The sequence below is a fragment of the Vulpes lagopus genome, chromosome X (genome assembly GCF_018345385.1).
Source record: "Vulpes lagopus strain Blue_001 chromosome X, ASM1834538v1, whole genome shotgun sequence".
NCBI classification, from domain to species: Eukaryota; Metazoa; Chordata; class Mammalia; order Carnivora; family Canidae; genus Vulpes; species Vulpes lagopus.
Genome location: NC_054848.1, coordinates 45,743,307 through 45,766,659, shown reverse-complemented (window position 1 = coordinate 45,766,659; position 23,353 = coordinate 45,743,307). Strand labels below are relative to the sequence as shown.

General features: G+C 39.7%; 1 protein-coding gene across 1 annotated transcript in view; it reads right to left on the bottom strand.

Annotated features, from left to right (window-relative positions):
• Positions 1-22,449, bottom strand: part of LOC121482515 (constitutive coactivator of PPAR-gamma-like protein 2) — a 100,936-nt gene extending 78,487 nt beyond the window's left edge. The window contains exon 1 of the mRNA XM_041740409.1: positions 22,398-22,449. Coding sequence (XP_041596343.1) covers positions 22,398-22,449 — 52 coding nt within the window. The remainder of the gene's footprint in view (positions 1-22,397) is intronic.
• Positions 22,450-23,353: the final 904 nt, after the last annotated feature.

The following is a 23,353-nucleotide window of genomic DNA, read 5'->3' as shown; positions in this document are numbered from 1 at the left end:
CTAGAAAACCATCCAATCATCCTGAAAACCTACGAATTCGGCCTGAGATTTAAAGAGAGACCAGCTGGAACGCTCCAGTGAGAAGAGTTCGCGCTTCTATCAAGGTAGGAAGACGGGGAAAAAGAAATAAAGACACAAAAGGCCTCCAAGGGGGAGGGGCCCCGCGAGGAGCCGGGCTGAGGCCGGGGCGAGTGTCCCCAGGACAGGAGAGCCCCGTCCCGGAGGAGCAGGAGCTGCACCAACCTTCCCCGCGGAAAGGGGCTCCCCGGGAATTGGAGCAGGATCCCCAGAAAGGCGGGGACGCCCTCGGGCTCCCTGGGACAGTAACAGAGGAACTGCGCCCCGGGAGATGCGCCGAGCTCCCTAAGGGCTGCAGCGCTCGGCGGGACCCGGAGCAGCTCGGAGGGGCTCGGGCGGTGGCTCCGCGGAGGGGGCTGCGCGGCTCCGGGAACAGCTCAGCGGCGGCGGCTCGGGCGGAGGAAGAAGCTCCGCGCGGAGGGGGCTGCGCGGCTCCGGGAACAGCTCGGAGGGGCTCGGGCGGCGGCTCCGCGGAGGGGGCTGCGCGGCTCCGGGAACAGCTCAGCGGCGGCGGCTCGCGCAGAGGAAGAAGCTCCGCGCGGAGGGGGCTGCGCGGCTCCGGGAACAGCTCGGAGAGGCTCGGGCGGCGGCTCCGCGGAGGGGGCTGCACCGCCGGGAGCGCGAATCCAACAGCGCAGGCCCCGGAGCACAGGGCGCCGGGACACAGCCCAGGATCCGGCCTCCCCCGGGACAGGCAGAGGCCGGGAGGGCCCAGGACAGCAAGGACGCTCCTGCCTGGAACTGAGCAGATCAGCGGCCCCGCCCCGGAGCCCCCAGGCCCTGCAGACGGAGAGCCCCGGAGCTACTGCGGGGGCTGGATCCAGGGTCCCAGAGCTGCCCCCGCCACTGTGGCTTCCTCCCGGGGCCTCACGGGGTCAACAACCCCCACCGAGCCCTGCACCAGGCAGGGGCAGAGCAGCTCCCCCAAGTGCCAACACCTGAGAATCAGCACAGCAGGCCCCTCCCCCAGAAGACCAGCGAGACGGACCAGTTCCAAGGGAAGTCAAGGGACTTAAACTACACAGAATCGGAAGATACTCCCCCGTGGTTTTTTTTTTGTTTTTTGTTTTTTTGTTTTTGTTTTTGTTTTTTTTGTTTTGTTTTGTTTTGCGCTTTTTTTTTTCTCTCTTTCTTCTTGATTTCTGATTGCTTCCCCCACCCCCCCTTTTTTCTTTTTTCTCCTTTCTTTCTTTTTCTTTCTTTTTCTTCTTTTTCCCCTATTTTTTTCTTCTTTCTCTTTTTTCTTTTTCTCTTTTCTTTCCTTCTCTCTCTTTTTCTCCTTTTCCCAATACAACTTGTTTTTGGCCACTCTGCACTGAGCAAAATGACTAGAAGGAAAACCCCTCAAAAAAAAGAATCAGAAACAGCCCACTCTCCCACAGAGTTACAAAATATGGATTACAATTCAATGTCAGAAAGCCAATTCAGAAGCACTATTTTACAGCTACTGGTGGCTCTAGAAAAAACCATAAAGGACTCAAGAGACTTCATGACTGCAGAATTTAGATCTAATCAGGCAGAAATTAAAAATCAATTAAATGAGATGCAATCCAAGCTAGAAGTCCTAACGACGAGGCTTGACGAGGTGGAAGAACGAGTGAGTGACATAGAAGACAAGTTGATGGCAAAGAGGGAAATTGAGGAAAAAAGAGACAGGCAATTAAAAGACCATGAGGATAGATTAAGGGAAATAAATGACAGCCTGAGGAAGAAAAACCTACGTTTAATTGGGGTTCCCGAGGGCGCGGAAAGGGACAGAGGGCCAGAATATGTATTTGAACAAATCCTAGCTGAAAACTTTCCGAATCTGGGAAGGGAAACAGGCATTCAGATCCAGGAAATAGAGAGATCCCCCCCTAAAATCAACAAAAACCGTTCAACACCTCGACATTTAATAGTGAAGCTTGCAAATTCCAAAGATAAGGAGAAGATCCTTAAAGCAGCAAGAGAAAAAAAGTCCCTGACTTTTATGGGGAGGAATATTAGGGTAACAGCAGACCTCTCCACAGAGACCTGGCAGGCCAGAAAGGGCTGGCAGGATATATTCAGGGTCCTAAGTGAAAAGAACATGCAACCAAGAATACTTTACCCCGCAAGGCTTTCATTCAAAATGGAAGGAGAGATAAAGAGCTTCCAAGACAGGCAGGAACTGAAAGAATATGTAACCTCCAAACCAGCTCTGCAAGAAATTTTAAGGGGGACTCTTAAAATTCCCATTTAAGAAGAAGTTCAGTGGAACAATCCACAAAAACAAGGACTGAATAGATATGATGACACTAAACTCATATCTATCAATAGTAACTCTGAATGTGAACGGGCTTAATGACCCCATCAAAAGGCGCAGGGTTTCAGACTGGATAAAAAAGCAGGACCCATCTATTTGCTGTCTACAAGAGACTCATTTTAGACAGAAGGACACCTACAACCTGAAAATAAAAGGTTGGAGAACCATTTACCATTCAAATGGTCCTCAAAAGAAAGCAGGGGTTGCCATCCTTATATCAGATAAATTAAAATTTACCCCGAAGACTATAGTGAGAGATGAAGAGGGACACTATCTCATACTCAAAGGATCTATCCAACAAGAGGACTTAACACTCCTCAATATATATGCCCCGAATGTGGGAGCTGCCAAATATTTAAACCAATTAATAACCAAACTCAAGAAATACCTTGATAATAATACACTTATACTTGGTGACTTCAATCTAGCTCTTTCTACCCTGGATAGGTCTTCTAAGCATAATATCTCCAAAGAAACGAGAGCTTTAAATGATACACTGGACCAGATGGATTTCACAGATATCTACAGAACTTTACATCCAAACTCAACTGAATACACATTCTTCTCAAGTGCACATGGAACTTTCTCCAGAATAGACCACATACTGGGTCACAAATCGGGTCTGAACCGATACCAAAAGATCGGGATAGTCCCCTGTATATTCTCAGACCATAATGCCTTGAAATTAGAACTTAATCACAACAAGAAATATGGAAGGACCACAAACACGTGGAGGTTAAGGACCATCCTGCTAAAAGATGAAAAGGTCAACCAGGAAATTAAGGAAGAATTAAAAAGATTCATGGAAACTAATGAAAATGAAGATACAACCGTTCAAAATCTTTGGGATGCAGCAAAAGCAGTCCTGAGGGGGAAATACATCGCAATACAAGCATACATTCAAAAACTGGAAAGATCTCAAATTCAAAAGCTCACCTTACACATAAAGGAACTAGAGAAAAAGCAACAAATAGACCCCACCCCCAGCAGAAGAAGAGAGTTAATTAAAATTCGAGCAGAACTCAATGATATCGAGACCAAAAGAACTGTGGAACAGATCAACAGAACCAGGAGTTGGTTCTTTGAAAGAATTAATAAGATAGATAAACCATTAGCCAACCTTATTAAAAAGAAGAGAGAGAAGACTCAAATTAATAAAATCATGAATGAGAAAGGGGACATCACTACCAACACCAAGGAAATACAAACGATTTTAAAAACATATTATGAACAGCTGTACGCCAATAAATTAGGAAATCTAGAAGAAATGGACGCATTCCTGGAAAGCCACAAACTACCAAAACTGGAGCAGGAAGAAATAGAAAACCTGAACAGGCCAATAACCAGGGAGGAAATTGAAGCAGTCATCAAAAACCTCCCAAGACACAAGAGTCCAGGGCCAGATGGCTTCCCAGGGGAATTCTATCAAACGTTTAAAGAAGAAATCATACCTATTCTACTAAAGCTGTTTGGAAAGATAGAAAGAGATGGAGTACTTCCAAATTCGTTCTATGAGGCCAGCATCACCTTAATTCCGAAACCAGACAAAGACCCCACCAAAAAGGAGAATTACAGACCAATATCCCTGATGAACATGGATGCAAAAATTCTCAACAAGATACTAGCCAATAGGATCCAACAACACATTAAGAAAATTATTCACCATGACCAAGTAGGATTTATCCCTGGGACACAAGGCTGGTTCAACACTCGTAAAACCATCAATGTGATTCATCATATCAGCAAGAGAAAAACCAAGAACCATATGATACTCTCATTAGATGCAGAGAAAGCATTTGACAAAATACAGCATCCATTCCTGATCAAAACCCTTCAGAGTGTTGGGATAGAGGGAACTTTGCTCGACATCTTAAAAGCCATCTATGAAAAGCCCACAGCAAATATCATTCTCAATGGGGAAGCACTGGGAGCCTTTCCCCTAAGATCAGGAACAAGACAGGGATGTCCACTCTCACCACTGCTGTTCAACATAGTTCTGGAAGTCCTCGCCTCAGCAATCAGACAACAAAAAGACATTAAAGGCATTCAAATTGGCAAAGAAGAAGTCAAACTCTCCCTCTTCGCCGATGACATGATACTCTACATAGAAAACCCAAAAGCCTCCACCCCAAGATTGCTAGAACTCATACAGCAATTTGGTAGCGTGGCAGGATACAAAATCAATGCCCAGAAATCAATGGCATTTCTATACACTAACAATGAGACTGAAGAAAGAGAAATTAAGGAGTCAATCCCATTTACAATTGCACCCAAAAGCATAAAATACCTAGGAATAAACCTAACCAAAGAGGTAAAAGATCTATTCCCTAAAAACTATAGAACACTTCTGAAAGAAATTGAGGAAGACACAAAGAGATGGAAAAATATTCCATGCTCATGGATTGGCAGAATTAATATTGTAAAAATGTCAATGTTACCCAGGGCAATTTATACGTTTAATGCAATCCCTATCAAAATACCATGGACTTTCTTCAGAGAGTTAGAACAAATTATTTTAAGATTTGTGTGGAATCAGAAAAGACCCCGAATAGCCAGGGGAATTTTAAAAAAGAAAACCTTAGCTGGGGGCATCACAATGCCAGATTTCAGGTTGTATTACAAAGCTGTGGTCATCAAGACAGTGTGGTACTGGCACAAAAACAGACACATAGATCAATGGAACAGAATAGAGAACCCAGAAGTGGACCCTGAAATGTACGGCCATCTAATATTCGATAAAGGAGGAAAGACTATCCATTGGAAGAAAGACAGTCTCTTCAATAAATGGTGCTGGGAAAATTGGACATCCACATGCAGAAGAATGAAACTGGACCACTCTCTTTCACCATACACAAAGATAAACTCAAAATGGATCAGAGATCTAAATGTGAGACAAGATTCCATCAAAATCCTAGAGGAGAACACAGGCAACACCCTTTTTGAACTTGGCCACAGTAACTTCTTGCAAGATACATCCACGAAGGCAAAAGAAACAAAAGCAAAAATGAACTATTGGGACTTCATCAAGATAAGAAGCTTTTGCACAGCAAAGGATACAGTCAACAAAACTAAAAGACAACCTACAGAATGGGAGAAGATATTTGCAAACGACATATCAGATAAAGGGCTAGTTTCCAAAATCTATAAAGAGCTTATTAAACTCAACACCAAAGAAACAAACAATCCAATCATGAAATGGGCAAAAGACATGAAGAGAAATCTCACAGAGGAAGACATGGCCATGGCCAACATGCACATGAGAAAATGCTCTGCATCACTTGCCATCAGGGAAATACAAATCAAAACCACAATGAGATACCACCTCACACCAATGAGAATGGGGAAAATTAACAAGGCAGGAAACCGCAAATGTTGGAGAGGATGTGGAGAAAAGGGAACCCTCTTACACTGTTGGTGGGAATGTGAACTGGTGCAGCCACTCTGGAAAACTGTGTGGAGGTTCCTCAAAGAGTTAAAAATAGACCTGCCCTACGACCCAGCAATTGCCCTGTTGGGGATTTACCCCAAAGATTCAGATGCAATGAAACGTCGGGACACCTGCACCCCGATGTTTCTATCAGCAATGGCCACAATAGCCAAACTGTGGAAGGAGCCTTGATGTCCATCGAAAGATGAATGGATAAAGATGTGGTTTATGTATACAATGGAATATTACTCAGCAATTAGAAACGACAAATACCCACCATTTGCTTCAACGTGGATGGAACTGGAGGGTATTATGCTGAGTGAAATAAGTCAATCGGAGAAGGACAAACAGTGTATGTTCTCATTCATTTGGGGAATATGAATAATAGTGAAAGGGAATATAAAGGAAGGGAAAAGAAATGTTGGGAAATATCAGGAAGGGAGACAGAACATAAAGACTCCTAACTCGGGGAAACGAACTAGGGGTGGTGGAAGGGGAGGAGGGCGGGTGTTGGAGGGGAATGGGTGACGGGCACTGAGGTGGACACTTGACGGGATGAGCACTGGGTGTTTTTCTGTATGTTGGTAAATTAAACACCAATAAAAGTTAATTTAAAAAAAAAATTTGTTTAGCCAGACTGATCAAGAAGAAAAGAAAATAAACCCAAATAAATAAAATCATGAATGAAAGAGGAAATATCACAACCAATACCAAAGAAATACAATTATAAGAACATATACTGAGGGGTGCACTTGATGGGATAGCACTGGGTGATATGTTGGCAAATTGAACTCCAATAAAAAAAATAACTGCAAAAAAAAACATATAATGAGCAACTATATGCCAACAAATTAGGCAATTGGCAGAAATGGATGAATTCCTAGGAACATATAAACTACCCAAACTGTTGAAACAGGAAGAAATAGAAAACCTGAACAGACCCATAACCAGCAAGGAAATTGAAGCAGTAATCAAAAATCTCCCAACAAACCAGAGTCCAGGGCCAGATGGCTTCCCAGAGAAATTCTACAAAACATTTTAAGAAGAATTGATACCTATTCTTCTGAAGGTGTTTCACAAAATAGAAATGGAAGGAAAACTTCCAAACACTTTCTGTAAGGCCAGTATTACCTTGATCTCAAAACCAAAGATCCTACCGAAAAGGAAAATTACAGATAAATATCCCAGATGAGCATGATGCCAAAATTCTCCCAAGATACTAGCCAATAGTATCAAACAGTACATTAAAAGGATTATTCACCACAACCAAGTGGGATCTATTCCTAGGCTACAAGAGTGGTTCAACATCCACAAATCAATCAATATGATACACTACAGTAATAAAAGAAAGGACAAGAACCATATAATACACTTTGTAGAAGCAGAAAAATCATTTGACAAAGTACAGCATCCTTTCTTTTGTTTTAATTCTAGAGAGAGAGAAAGAGAGAGAGAGCGTGCACAAGAGGGAGATAGCACAAGTGGCAGGGAGAGGCAGAGGGAGAGGGAGAAGTAGATTGCTGAGCAGGGAGCCAGATATGGGGCTCAATCCCAGGACTCTGGGATCCTGATCTGCACTGAAGGCAGATGCTTAACCTACTGAGTCACCCAGGAGTCCCCAGCATCCTTTGATTAAAACTCTGCACAGTGTAGGGATAGAAGGAACATACCTCAATATCACAAAAGCCATATATGGAAAGCCCACAGCAAATATCATTCTCAATGGGGAAAAACTGAGAGCTTTTCCTCTAGGGTCAGGAATGTGACAGGATGTTCACTCTCACTATTGTTGTTCAATGTAGTACTAGAAGTCTGAGCCTCAGCAATCAGACAACCAAAGAAATAAAAGGCATCTGAATAGGCAAAGAAGTCAAACTCTCACTCTTCACAGATAACATGATACTCTATGTGGAAAACCTAAAGACTCCACTCCAGATCTGTTAGAACTCATACAGGAATTCAACAGTGTGGCAGGATACAAAATCAATGCACAGAAATCAGCTGCATTCCTATATACTAATAATTAGAAGAAAGAGAAATTAAGGAATTGATCCCATTCACAATTGCACCAAGAACCATAAGATACCTAGGAATAAACTTAACCAAAGAGGTAAAGGATCTGTACTCTGAAAACCATAAAACATTCATGAGAGATTGAGGAAGACACAAAGCAATGGAAAAACGTTCTATGCTCACAGATTGGAAGAACAAATATTGTTAAAATGTCTATACTTCCCAGAGCAATCTACACATTCAATGAAATCCCTATCAAAATATCATCAACATTTTTCACAGAGCTGGGACAAATAATCCTAAAATTTGTATGGAACCATGAAAGACCCCAATTTTCCCCAAGGAAAGTTGAAAAAGAAAACCAAATCTGATTGCATCACAATTCCAGACTTCAAGGTATATTACAAAGCTGTAATCATCAAGACACTATGGTACAGGCACAAAAATAGACACATAGACCAATGGAACAGAATAGAGAACCCAGAAATGGACCGTCAGTTCTATGGTCAACCAATCTTCAACAAAGCAAGAAAGAATATCCATTGGAAAAAAAAGACACTCTCTTCAACAAATGGTGTGGGGAAAATTGGACAGCCACATGCAGAAAAATGAAACTGGACCACTTTCTTACACCATACACAAAAATAAACTCAAAATGGATGAAAGACCTAAATGTGAGATGGAAACCCATCAAAATCCTAGGAGAGAACACAGGCAGCAACCTCTTTGCAGCAGCAACTTCTGGCTAGACACATCTCCAAAAGCAAAGGAAACAAAGGCAAAAAGAACTATTAGGACTTCATCAAGAGAGGGGATCCCTGGGTGGCGCAGTGGTTTAGCGCCTGCCTTTGGCCCAGGGCGCGATCCTGGAGACCCGGGATCGAATCCCACATTGGGCTCCCGGTGCATGGAGCCTGCTTCTCCCTCTGCCTGTGTCTCTGCCTCTCTCTCTCTGTGACTATCATACATAAATAAGTAAAAAAATTTTTTAAAAAAAGGACTTCATCAAGATAAAAAGCTTTTGCACAGTAGAGGAAACAATCAGCAAAACCAAAATACAACCTACAGAATAGGAAAAGATTTTTGCAAATGTTTTATCAGATAAAGAGTTAGTGTCCAAAATCTATAAAGAACTTATCAAGCTCAATACCCAAAGAACAAATAATCCAGTCAAGAAATGAGCAGAGGACATGAATAGACATTTCTCCAAAGAAGACATACAAATGGCCAACAGATACATGAAAAAATTCTCACCATCATTCCACATCTGGGAAATACAAATCAAAACCACAATGAAACACCACCTCACATTAATCAGCATGGCTAAAGTTAACAAGTCAGGAAACAACAAATGTTGGTGAGGACATGGAGAAAGGGGAATCCTATTCCACTCTTGGTGGGAATGCAAACTCATACAGCCACTCTGGAAAACAGTATAGATGTTCCTCAAAAACTTAAAACTAGAGCTACCCTATGATCCAGCAATGGCACTACTAGATATTTACTCCAGTGATAGAAATGTATTGATCTGAAGAGGCACCTGCACCCCAATGTTTATAGCAGCAATGTCCACAACAGCCAAACTGTGGAAAAAGCTGAGATGTCCATTGACAGATGAATGGATAAAGAAGATATGGTGTGAATACACACCACATATATATGTACATATATACATATATATGCATATATATGTGGTGTGTATATATATATATATACACACACACAATGGAATATTACTCAGTCATCAAAAATTGAAATCTTGCCATTTGCAATGATGTGGATGGAACTGGAGGGTATTATGTTAAGTGAAATAAGTCAATCAGATAAACAATTATTGTATGATTTCACTATATGTTGAATTTAAGAAACAAAATAAAGGAGCATAGAGGAAGGGAGGAAGAAATAAAACAAGACATAATCAGAGAGGGAGACAAACCATAAGAGATTCTTAATCATAGGAAACAAATTGAGGGTTGCTGGAGGGGAGGTGGTTGGGAGAATGGGGTAATAAGGTGATGGACATTAAGGAGGGCATGTGATGTAATGAGCACTGGGTGTTATATATAAGTGATGAATCACTGAACTCTATCTCTGAAACTATACACTGTTAATTAATTGAATTTAAATTTAAAAATAAAATAAAATATATTTGTTGATCAAAAAGTATGTCCTAGGCATTGAGTAACACTGGAGAAACAGTCATGAGCCATGGACATGCTACCATAGATTAGAAGGGAAGGTAGATATATTGAAAGGAAACAGTATAATGGTGCTATAGGAGAAGTACAGGACTACAAAAACACAGTTGTGGTAGGGATAGTCATAAAACTGTTCTTGAAGTAATTGACTGCTAAACTTAGACCTGAAGCACTAGAATGAGTCAGCCAGGCAAAAGGAAGGAAAAGGAATACTTTCTGCTAATTAAATGGCATGTATGAAGGCACAAATATGAGAGAGAAAGGGGTAGGAAGATTAAACAAATTTAAAGAATGATATGTCTAGAAATATAGAAGACTAGATATCTCCCTTCTCACATACTGCAAAACTCCTAGATGTGTTAGATAAAATGGAACATTCTTTCAAGTGTATAGCTGAAGTCACAAAAAGATTGAAGTATATATGCAGAGGCCAAGAATAAAAAGAAACTGAAACACAATGCTGCAAGCACAAAAGCTGACACCATAGCTTCCCTGAGGCAGGTTACTGGTCCCAAGAACATAGCATTTGGGTTTCAATGACCATGTGAGGATGAGAGAAAAAGCCTTGGAGCTACTGTTGGTAGGGAGATGTGAACAAAAATAAGCCTGTGTCTCAGATAATTTGGGGTTAAAATTTGTACTCCTTCTATGGTCCAGGATCCGTCAGCCTGATAAATTAAAATTAAATATACTCCCAGGCTGATGAGACTTTGGGCTGTTTGCCCAGCAGAAGCAAACACAAAACTTCTCTGGAGGGGCATTCTCCATAGGACTCTCATAAGGCCCTGCCAAATAGAAGCTCAAGTTCCAAAATCATAAAACACAGGAAGAAACAATCTCCCATGAGTAGGAGTCAACAGAAATAAGAAACAGTATACCTAGACTCCTAGGAATTTCAGCTAATAGAATGAGCATATGGAGACTAAGAAATAGTATATTTAAGTAAGAGACATAAAAGAAAAAATGTAAAACTAAGAGCAAGATATTATTTTTAAAAGATTGATGTGAAAAGATTCAAGGGAAACTTCTAAAAATGCAAAATAGAGTAATTGAAAACAAGAACGTAATATATGGGTTAAACAGACCATTAAGCTGAAAAGAGAAGTAATGACTTTGAAAATAGATTTGACATGTTTATCCATAATACAGCACAAATTGGTATAAAGGTGGAGACTGTGAAAGAGAGGTTAAGAGAAATGGAAGGAAGGGTGAGAAGGACCAACATGCATCTGATATATGTTCCAGAACAGAGTCTAGAGAAAATATTTTAGAAATGACTGAGAATATTTCAGAATTGCTGATAAACATAAGTCCTTATATTCAGGAAGCAAAAGCCCTGAGCAAGATAAAAAAAAAAAAAAAAGAAAAGAAGAGCAATCTATAACTAGGTACATTGTAGTGAAACCACAGAATATCAAAGACAAGGCAGACAGGAATAATGCAGATGACCACTGTAGAATGATAATTTGACTGTAGATTTCACAAGAAACAACAGAAGTCAGAAGCCAATCTGGAAGTACATACCCTACAATATTGTATAAGAGTGAAATCAAAATATGTATCTTAAGGCAAACAGGGATTGAAAGAACTTTAAAAAGATGCTTCAAGAGGGAGAAAGCTGTACCCAGATGCAGGAACAATGTTAAAGAAACTGACTGGAATAAAACTAATTACAAACCAGCATGTTTTATTTGTGTAAAGACAATTTTAAAAACCCTGGAGGTCTTTTTTTTTCCCCTGGAGGTCTTTTGAGGAGTCATTTGAATCCATTGAAATTCAGTCCCTGACTTGAATCAATTCATAGACCCAGAGCCCCTCAAATTAAGGTAAATCCAGGGAATAAATAAAAATGTATAATGTGAACCATAATTCTAACATTTCTCTAAGGAACATTTAAGTATATATGCACTACAGAAAGGGAAAACACCCACACTTTTTAATGCTTATTAGGCATCCGCTCAAAGCTAATATTAATGCCTTGCAATGCAGAATGTCACTATGGTTCATCAGTCAGAGGGAAGCTTATGAGGGCCAAAGAATTTTGAATGGGAAGAAACTGGAAGAATCTCTACATTGCCTCTCTAACACATGGAATAAGAGTTATTGTGCTAAGCAGGGCTAAGAAGTAACTAAATTGTTCCCTCCCTACCAAGATACTAAATCAAAAGTGATATCACATGCTTGTAGAAATATCATAAAATATGTTCCACCAACAAAGCATTAAAAGATGCAGAGGTAGTGATTTATATCTCATTTCCATTCTAATTTTATCCAGTATAAGAGATGGATGGTCCTCAGAGCATGACTGGGGATTATCATAAATATAATCAGGTGGTGACTACAAAGCAGTTGCTTTCCCAGATGTGGTCTCTTTACTGAAATAAATCAATACTCTTTTCTAGATTCCAGTAAGCAGAGAATACTAAAAGCAGTTTGCTTTCTTTGGCATAGAAAATTCTATACATACGTATATCAAATCTCCAAACCTGAGCTCAAGTTTAGTCTTTGGAGATTTAAACCACATCACCATCCAATAGGAATTATGCTAATCTATTGTTGATGACATCATGCTGATAGAATCTAGAGAGGAGGAAAGAGTAAGTACCCTAGATACTTTGGAAAGGATCAAAGGTTCTAGAGGCTTTGAGTTAAACCCCTTGAGATTGCAAGGGCCTTTACTGTGAAATTGCTAAGGAGCCTGTGGCTTTAGATATGTCATGTAATTCTCTCCAATGTGGAGGACAATTTGCTTCAATTTTTATCCACTATCAGTAATGAGACACAATGCCTGTTGGGCCAATTTGGGTTTTGAAGATAAAATTTGCCATATTTGGTTGTCCTGCTCTAACTCATTTTGTAGATGACAAGGAAAACAGCCACGACTGAGTACGGCCCAGAGTAAATGAGGGCTCTGATTGTCTTGGGCTGCAATTCAAGCAGCTCTGCCACCAAGCCCTTATGACCCAAGAAATCAAAAAGTGCTGGAAGCATCTATATCAGACCATGGTGCCATATAGAGTCTGCAGTAATCCCTGATAATATAATCATATTAGTAGACCCTAGGGTTGAAGTAAATCCATGACTCCATCTGCAAGTAGCTATTGTCTTTTTTAAGAAACTACTCCTAGCTTGCTACTGGCCCTGGTAGAAACTGACCATGAGAAAACAGATAAATGTGTGGCAAAAAAAAAAATAAATAAATAAATGTGTGGCTTCAGCTCCCTAGCATGCTTGGGTGTTGACTAATCCACTCAGCCGTTAGGTCTAGGGTAGCTAGTACAACTCCATCACCAAAGATACATGGTATATACAAATGGGGTTTTTATTCCTCTCTTTACTGCCACCTGTTCCTCATCCCATAAGTATGAGTTCATTGGGAGTTTCTCATGATCTGGTGACTGAGGAGAAAGACTCTCTAGTCTGGTTTAATGAAGGGCTCTACAAGATTTTCAGGAACCATGTGGAAATGGATTGCTGTGTTACTAAAGTATTAATTAGACATGGACCTAAGTACAGTGGAGAAAGGAAAATCAAAACAGTGAGGAGATCTTTGATAAATGTATAATACTGTCTGCTCGTTTTCCTGAAAAATACAGAGGACTGAAGTCAAGATTTGCATTGATGTATAGGGCTGTAGTTAATTATTGAGAGATGGAATAAGATTGGCAGAAAGGTGAAAAAATTTGAGGAGGAGGTATATGGGTGGAACCTCTCCAAATGGGCCCAGAATTTCAGAATATTTGTGTCCCATGTGAATGCTTATGAAAGGGCAACTACTATAAAAGAGGCTCTTAATGATTGGGTGAATTATAGGGGACTCTCTATGCAGCAAGTCAGGCTTTTCCTTGGGCTTGATCAATACTGCAATACTTTTTTTTTTAATACTGCAATACTTGATCAATACTTGTACATATCCCCTTTGACACGTGCCAAGAGATTATCCAGGACAGTGTTGAATAGTGTTAAAATATCTATACTACCTAAAGCAATCTACACATTTAATGCAATCTCTATCAAAATACAAGATCATTTTTCACAGAACTAGAGCAAACAATCCTAAATTTGTGTGGAACCACAAAAGACCCTGAATAGCCAAAGCAATTTTGAAAAAGCAAAGCAAAGCTGGAGACATCACAATTCCAGACTTCAAGTTATATGACAAGGCTGTAATCAAAACAGTGTTGTACTGGCACAAAAACAGACACATAAATCAATGGAACAAAATAGAAAACCCAGAAATTAACCCACAATTGTATGGGCAACTAATATTTGACAAAGAAGTAAAGAATATGCCATGGGGAAAAGACAGTCTCCCCCAACAAATGGTGTTGGGAAAACTGGACAGTAACACGCAAAAGAATGAAACGTTCACCATACACAAAAATTAATTCAAAATGAATTAAAGATCTGAATATGAGGCCTAAAACCATAAAAATACTAGAAGAGTGCACAGGTAGGAATTTCTCTGACATTGGCCACAGCAACATTTTTCTAGATAGGTCTTCTGAGACAAGGGAAATGAAAGTGAAAGTAAACTATTGGGATTACGTTGAAAAAGCTTTTGCAAACATTTTTGACAAAGACACCAGAGAAATACATTTTGTATTATACCTTGGAAATCACAAATATGCATACACATATTATTATACATATAAGGAGTTATGTATTTTTTATAAATGAAATAAAATATTTATAAACATTACTTAAATTTACCACATGCAAAGCAATCTGACAATTCCTATTCTATATTCTTCTAGTCAACTTAATGATAGTCACATTAATTTCACAACACATTCACTAAAGTGCTATACCCAGCAAATTGAAAAAGCATTGCTCTATGATATACACCTAAAAGTAGAATTTTCTGGATCATAGATCATGGGCATCTTTGACTTTACTGGTTATTCTAAATACCTATAATTGTATACTATAGGTCATATATAATATTATTATAAATATGTTACATAGATTATACATAGTATATATAGTATATATGTTCCTGACATGAAAAAGAGTCTAAAGTGGTTAAGAAAGCAAAAGCAAAAAAGAAAAAAAAGCAAAAGAAAGCCAGTAATGCCAATCTGGAGATTGAGGAAGACCAAGGTTGAGGTGAAGCTAGAGAGGTAGGCAAGGTTCACATCACTTTAGGTCTTGTAGGCCCTGTAAGGAGTTTGAACTTACAGCACCTGGGTGGCTCAGTGGTTGAACGTCTGCCTTTGGCTCGGGTCATGATCCTGGGTCCTGGCATCGAGTCCCACATCAGGCTACCCGCAGGAAGCCTGCTTCTCCCTCTGCGTCTCGCACGAATAAATAAATAAAATCTTTTTTTTTTTTTTTAAGGAGTTTGGACTTAACTCCAAGCAGGAAACCGTTAGAGAATATTAACCAAGAGGATGGCCTTGATCAGATAACATTTCTTTAAAAATCATTACTATTGCTGGTTTGGGAAAATGTATTGGAGGTGGGCTAGAGGAAATGTGTTAAGAATGATTTTCAGTACTCCAGGAGATAGATGCTGCTATGTTGGACTGGAGTGGTAGCAGCAGATATGGAAAGATTGGAGAGATATTTAAGAGATAGAATTGACAACCTTTGGTGATAGGATGTTGGGGTGTGTGGGTGCAGAAGATTCAAAGGAAATTCTTGTGTTTCTGACTTAGACAACTGAGTCGATGGTGTAAAGAGTTACTAAGATGGAGGAGACTGAAGGAGTTTAGTGGAGAGGATCATGAGTTCGCTTATGTTCACTTTGAGGTGTGTGCATCGCAGTTAGTAATTCTTTTGGCTGCTGACACCAATGCAGATTCCAACAGAATGCCCAATTAGAGGTAGTTTAAACAAACGGGGCCTAAACTTTCACAAAACGAAAGGTAGTTGTTGGAATTGGTTCAGTGATTCAAAATGTCAATGCTGACACTGGCTTTTTTCCTCATGGTCACAAATGCTGTTCAATGCATCCAAGTCCAGGGCAGGAAGAAGAGAAAAGCAGGGGAAGGTTTTCTTCCTTTGAAGCTCTGTCATTGTGTTCAGAAAGGAAAGTTTCTTCCTGGCAGAATTCCTCTTGTATCACATTAGCCTCCCTTGCATGTTCACCCTTAGGCCAATCAATAACTAAGAGGATTCTGAACATTATCACTCATTTAGATCAGTTCTCATTTCCTCCTTGAAATCAAGGGATCTCTGTGAAATATCTGCATGGGAAAGGTGAGGCAGGAAATTGTTGTGGGTAGGCCAAGGGCAGTGATTGCCGCAACACGGGGGGGGGGGCGGGGGCGGCGGGGGCGGGGGTTGGGAGGAGGAGTGTCAATGATTCCGTTGGTTATATGAATCTAGAGAACGAAGCAAAGTCCAGACTGGAAATATAAATTATGCTGTCAGCTGCCAGGGAAAAACATGGTGGCATAAAGTCAAATAATCAAATCACAGAATTCCCTCCTCCTGTGCCTACTAAAGTGAACCCAAAAGAGAAATAATAAAATCCAGCACAAAGCACACCAAGGCACAACAAAACAAGGAAGGAAGCTAACCCCATGCCATACATTTGAAAAACATTAGAGCCCAGACCCTCCAAGTGACTACTCACCACCACCACTATTACCACATTCTATGAACCCTTAGGCTACAGTGAAATGGACAAGTAGGCACATATCTTACAGTGTAGTCCTGAGAAAGGGGGAGAAAAATTTCCAGATTAGGTAAATACGAGTGTGGGAGAATTCATCTACCGCATATCAAAGAAAATAGCAGACTGAACACGGCTTTCGATTTAAGTATAAGCAACATGAAAAGAAACAGGCTATTATGCAAATGTAGTAAAGAAAAAAAGTAAACAGGAGCATAATATGCAAAGACGGGCTTAAAACCTCGTTTGAAGGAAAACGCAATCCAAGAGACAAGAGAAAATTGCCCACTAGTGCATCGTCTTATAGAAGAACTTAATGACAACATTTCTCCATGCATTGGGAGATGTCTGACATGATGTTCACCTAATGTTAATGATGGCTGATTTGGAGTGTGGTGTTTTAAGGTGATAGTTTTGCTTTCTTCTTTGTACTTTTCTGTATCGCTTGAATTTCTTGTAGTAAGCGCTTTCTATCAGCACACAGGTGGTACTTAGATCCATAGGTGTGTGTGAGATTTTTTAGGGAGATAGCATAAAGTACAGAAGAGCTTTAGGAGATATCTCGGAGGAATATTTGTATTTAGTGGTTACACATACTAAAAGTTTATGGCAAAATAGACTCAGAGTAGGAACCAGAGAATAAGAGGAAACTGCATTATGTTGTATTAAATGTTATAGCAAGGAAGATAAAGCCAGAATGTGGTTAAAATTGGAAGGAGTAATAAGCTTTGTGTTGAATGCTGATGAGAGGTCAAAGAGATGAACATTTAAAAGTGACCATTGAGTTTAGCAACCTATTGGTCATCAGTTTCTTAGAAGAGCACTCTAAAAAGTGATGGAATCCTCACCAGAGTGATGTAGGTTGAGAAGTGAATAAATAGTAAAGAAATGAGAACAGTGCTCCCTAAACTATTATTTTTTCATACACTAAGTATATTTTAATACTTATGAGATGGAGCCACTGGAGATACAGATTTGTAATACAAGCAACACAAGGGGATAAGTTTTAGAGAAAGATGCTGAAAATGCAAAAAGAGAACTAATTGGAGGGAGTTGGTGAGGTTTAGATAACGAGATGGAAAGAAAGGAGTTTGGAGCAAATGGAAACAGATTTATACATTTAGTGGTGGAAGGCGAGGCTCATCTATGTTTTAGTATGTTTCAGTATTTCATCTGTTTTTATGTCTAAATAATATTCTATTGTATTGGTATGACACATTTTTAAAATCCATTCATCTATTGATGGACATTTGGTCATTATGAATAGTGCTGCTATGAACATTCATGGATCAGTATTTGTTTAAATACGTGTTCAATTTTGGGGGTATCTACCCAGGAGTGGAATTTCTTGGTCATATGGTAATTCTATGTTTAACTTTTTGAGGAACTGCCAAACTGTTTTCTAGACTGGCTGCACCATTTCACTGTCCCATCAACAATATACAAGAGTTCCAATTTCTCCGTATCATCGCCAACAGTAGTCATTTTGTTTTATTACAGCCATCCTGGGCTCCTGAGTGGCTCAGTTGGTTAAGCATTTATTTGACTCTTGATTTTGGTTCACGTTGTGGTTTTGTGTGTCGTGAGATCAAGCCCCACAGCAGGCTCCATGCTCAATCCGAAGTCTGCTTGAAGATTCTCTCCCTCTGTCCCTCCCCCCACTTGCTCTCTCTCTCTCTCTGAAATCAATAATTAAATCTTAAAAAATTATTATAGCGATTCTAGTGGGTGTGAAGTGGAATCTTATTGTGTTTGGATTTGTAAAACCCCAATGACTAATAATGTTGAGCATCACACACACACACACACACACACACACACACACACTATACACACATATATGGTATATATATCAACTGGGTGACTCAGTTGGTTAAACGTCTGACTTTATTTTGGCTCAGCTCATGATCTCAGGTGAGATTGAGCCCCATCTTGGGCACTGAGCATGCAGCCTTCTTAAGATTTTCTCTCTCCCTTTCCTCCCTCCCACCTTGCTCGCCCTCTCTATATAAAAACAAAACAAAACAACAGAGAATGAGGCAAACCACAAGAGACTCTTAACTATACAGAACAAACTGAGGGTTTGCTGGAGGGGAGGTAGGTGGGGAATATGCTAAGTGGGTGATGGGCATTAAGGAGGGCACTTATGATGAGCACTGGGTGTTATATGTAAGTGATGAATCACTAAATTCTACTCCTGAGACCAATACTACGCTATATGTTAACTATTTTGAATTTAAATTAACAACTTGGAGAAAAAAGACTATCATTTCATTAAACTGCTTTTGCACTTTTTTTCAAAAAATGAGTTGGCTGTACTTGTGTGTAGATAGCTCTTTCTGGGTTCTTTTTTAATTGATCTCTGTGCTCATCTTTCTGCTAAAACCACACAGTCTTGATCACTGTGGCTATATAATTTGTTAAAGTCAAATAGAAGGACTTTGGTACTGGCACAAAAACAGACACATAGATCAATGGAACAGAATAGAGAACCCAGAAGTGGACCCTGAACTTTATGGTCAACTAATATTCGATAAAGGAGGAAAGACTATCCATTGGAAGAAAGACAGTCTCTTCAATAAATGGTGTTGGGAAAATTGGACATCCACATGCAGAAGAATGAAACTGGACCACTCTCTTTCACCATACACAAAGATAAACTCAAAATGGATGAGAGATCTAAATGTGAGACAAGAGTCCATCAAAATCATAGAAGAGAACACAGGCAACACCCTTTTTGAGCTCGGCCACAGTAACTTGTTGCAAGATACATCCACAAAGGCAAAAGAAACAAAAGCAAAAATGAACTATTGGGACTTCATCAAGATAAGAAGCTTTTGCACAGCAAAGGATACAGTCAACAAAACTAAAAGACAACCTACAGAATGGGAGAAGATATTTGCAAATGACGTATCAGATAAAGGGCTAGTTTCCAAAATCTATAAAGAACTTATTAAACTCAACACCAAAGAAACAAACAACCCAATAATGAAATGGGCAAAAGACATGAAGAGAAATCTCACAGAGGAAGACATGGCCATGGCCAACATGCACATGAGAAAATGCTCTGCATCACTTGCCATCAGGGAAATACAAATCAAAACCACAATGAGATACCACCTCACACCAGTGAGAATGGGGAAAATTAGCAAGGCAGGAAACCACAAATGTTGGAGAGGATGCGGAGAAAAGGGAGCCCTCTTACACTGTTGGTGGGAATGTGAACTGGTGCAGCCACTCTGGAAAACTGTGTGGAGGTTCCTCAAAGAGTTAAAAATAGACCTGCCCTACGACCCAGCAATTGCACTGTTGGGGATTTACCCCAAAGATTCAGATGCAATGAAACCCCGGGACACCTGCACCCCGATGTTTCTAGCAGCAATGTCCACAATAGCCAAACTGTGGAAGGAGCCTCGGTGTCCATCGAAAGATGAATGGATAAAGAAGATGTGGTTTATGTATACAATGGAATATTACTCAGCAATTAGAAACGACAAATACCCACCATTTGCTTCAACGTGGATGGAACTGGAGGGTGTTATGCTGAGTGAAATAAGTCAATCAGAGAAGGACAAACAGTGTATGTTCTCATTCATTGGGGGAATATAAAAAATAGTGAAAAGGAATATAAAGGAAGGGAAAAGAAATGTGTGGGAAATATCAGGAAGGGAGACAGAACATAAAGACTCCTAACTCTGGGAAACGAACTAGGGGTGATGGAAGGGGAGGAGGGCGGGGGTGGGGGGGAATGGGTGACGGGCACTGAGGCGGACACTTGACGGGATGAGCACTGGGTGTTATTCTGTATGTTGGTAAATTGAACACCAATAAAAATTAATTTAAAAAAAAAAGAAGAAGGACTTTCCTACTTGTTTCTTTCCCCATAATTCTGTTAGCTATTGTCTTAGCTTCCTGTTGTCTATTACAAATGATCTATTTCTGGCTTGATGTCCCAAAACAACATACATTTATCCTCTTACAGTTCTGGAGGCCACCTGTAGAGATGTTGGTAGGGTCGCCCTCCCTCCAAGAGCTACAGGGGAGAAGGTTTCCTTTCCTCTTTTAACTTCTGGTGGCTCCAGGTGTTTCTTGGCTTGTGACTGCATAACTTCAATCTTTGCCTCCATCTTCACGTGCCTTATCCCCTGTGTCTGTGTCATCTCTTATAAGGACAGTTATTACATTTAGGAATGACTCAGATAATCCAGCATGATCTCACCTCAAGATCCTTAACTTAATCATATTTGCAGGGATTATTTTGCTAAATAAAGTCACATTCACAGACTTGGGGGTTAGGAAGTGGATGTATGTTTTAGGGAATCAACATTCAACCCATTTAAATTATTCTAGTTCCCTTGCCTTTCCATACAAATATTAGAATAATCTATCCTTGCTGGTAGCTTTGGTAGGAATTCCATTAAACTTATATATCATTCTGGGAGAAAAGATATCCTTGCTATGGTGAATCTTTTAATCAATGAGCATGGAATGTCTCTGTGTATTTAGATCTTTGATATCTTTCATTAGCATTTTATAGTTTTCAGCATACGATTCTTACATGTTTTGTTAGATTCACATATAAGTACTTTGTTTTATAGCAATTGTTCATTTAAAATTTATATAGTTTAGTTTACATAATCTTAATTTTATGATAGTATATAAAATGCAATTGATTTTTTGTATGTTTATCTTCTATATAAATATAGCCTAGCTGAAGTCAGTTTTCAGTTCTAGAACTGTGTTCAGCTGGGTCATTTTATTCTGTCTTCAGTTTCTCTGGTTATTTTCTTATTTGTTTTCATTCTGCTATTTTACTTACATCCATAGGTGAGACTGAGATTTTTTAGGGACATAGCATAAAATACAGAGGAACTTTAGGAGACATCTCTGAGGAATTTTGTATTTAATGGTTGCACATACTATAAGTTGATAGCAAACTGGTAGCTGTGTGTTACCAAGAAAATTAAGGCTGGTAATTCAAAATGGGAGGGAGTATCAACCTTTGTTAAATTATAATGAGAGGTCAATGAATTGAGGACTTAAAAGTGATCATTGAATTCAGTGATTTTTTTTTTTTTGGCGTTGATGATTTTAGCAAGAGCATGTGTAAGAGTGATTGAACCCAAACCAGACTAAAGGAGGTTGAAATTGCATGAATACTGACAAAATGATTGTAGTGCCATAAAGACTATTCTTTCACTACAGTTAAGCTGGAAATACAACACAAGGGTACATCAATACTTAAAGATACTGAGAATGCTGAAGGGCAAAGAAAGTACTGGTAATTGGTGATGTTTAGAAAAGAGGAAGAAAGGGACGCCTGGCGGGCTCTGTGGTTGAGCGTCTGCCTTCAGCTCAGGGTGTGATCCAAGAGTTCTGGGATTGAGTCCCAGATCAGACTTCTACAGGGAGCCTGCTTCTCATTCTGCCTGTGTCTCTGCCTGTCTCTCTGGGTCTCTCATGAAAAAAAAAAATAAATAAATAATCTTTAAAAAAAAGAAAAAAGGAGGGAACATGTGAGTTTTGGTGCAAATAGAGATAGCTTTATAGAATAGTGGTGGAAAAGTAAGGCTATTTCTAGGTGATATCTCTGCCTAAATGAGAAAACAAAGTCATTTGCTAATTATGAGGGGATAAGAGCTTGAATGAGAGTTTTGATGACAATGGAAGAGTAAATTCACAACAGAAATATGATAGGACCCTTGGGCAGTTTAAAGGGTTCATTTATCACCATTTATTTAGAGTGGTAGCAATGTGCCACATTATATGACTTACTGTAGCCATACTTGACTGCCAAGTGCAAGCTGGGAGTGGACATAGCATCCATGGTTGGAATTATCTAATGATTGCAAAGAAAAGTCAATGGGGAAAAGGAATGAAGGTATTTGAAATAAAGTCATTGAAAATATGAGCCATGGATTCTAATTTGGATAAGGGAAAAATACAGTAGATGGGGAAAAACGCGAAAGAAAGAAAGTAGATGGGTCAGTTCTATCAATCGTTATGAGGTCTACAAAGTGGCGGAGTGAAAGTAGTAGAGTATCAAACTGAAAAGAGAAGGCTTTGGTTAGGGTAGGATATTTAAATAACTTTCTGAGGAGGAGAAATTTTGCTTTATGATAAAATCCAGGAAGTAATTGTAGGCATAAGGAACTGAGATGAGTGGAGGAAAAAGACATTAGAGATTAGAACATGGAAAGGAGGTTTTTGGATAGGATGAATATTGAATTTATTCAGGATGACAGCAGGAGTTGAGGTGAAAACTATGAACCATGTGCCAAGGTTATAAATGTGTGAAGTAATGTGTCTAATATGTTTGTAGGTGACAGTAATGAAGAGTGGTAGAGCCAAATGGCAGAAGCCTTAAAGGAGCATGGTCTTTTTCATAATGAAGATGAAGTACTGCTTGTGGTAGCACTGTGAAGTAATGATGACACCATCTTTATGTCTGTACCCTGCTATATGTGAGGAATAAGAATGAGCAGCCACACTGCAGAGAGTTGCTGTAGAAGTTGGGTGACTGGGGATAGCTAGGATTGAGTTAAGGCAGGAAGAGAAAAGAATATTCAGAGAATATGAGAATGTAGAAGAGTCTGTATTACAAAGCAGAAATTACAGGGAGCACAATGTAAGGATCTGAGAGACCAAGGAGAAGGGATGGAGTGCAGTACATGAAGGGAGAGGAAGCCAGAGCATTAAGAGAGAGAGGGAAAATGAAGGGAGAGGAAGCC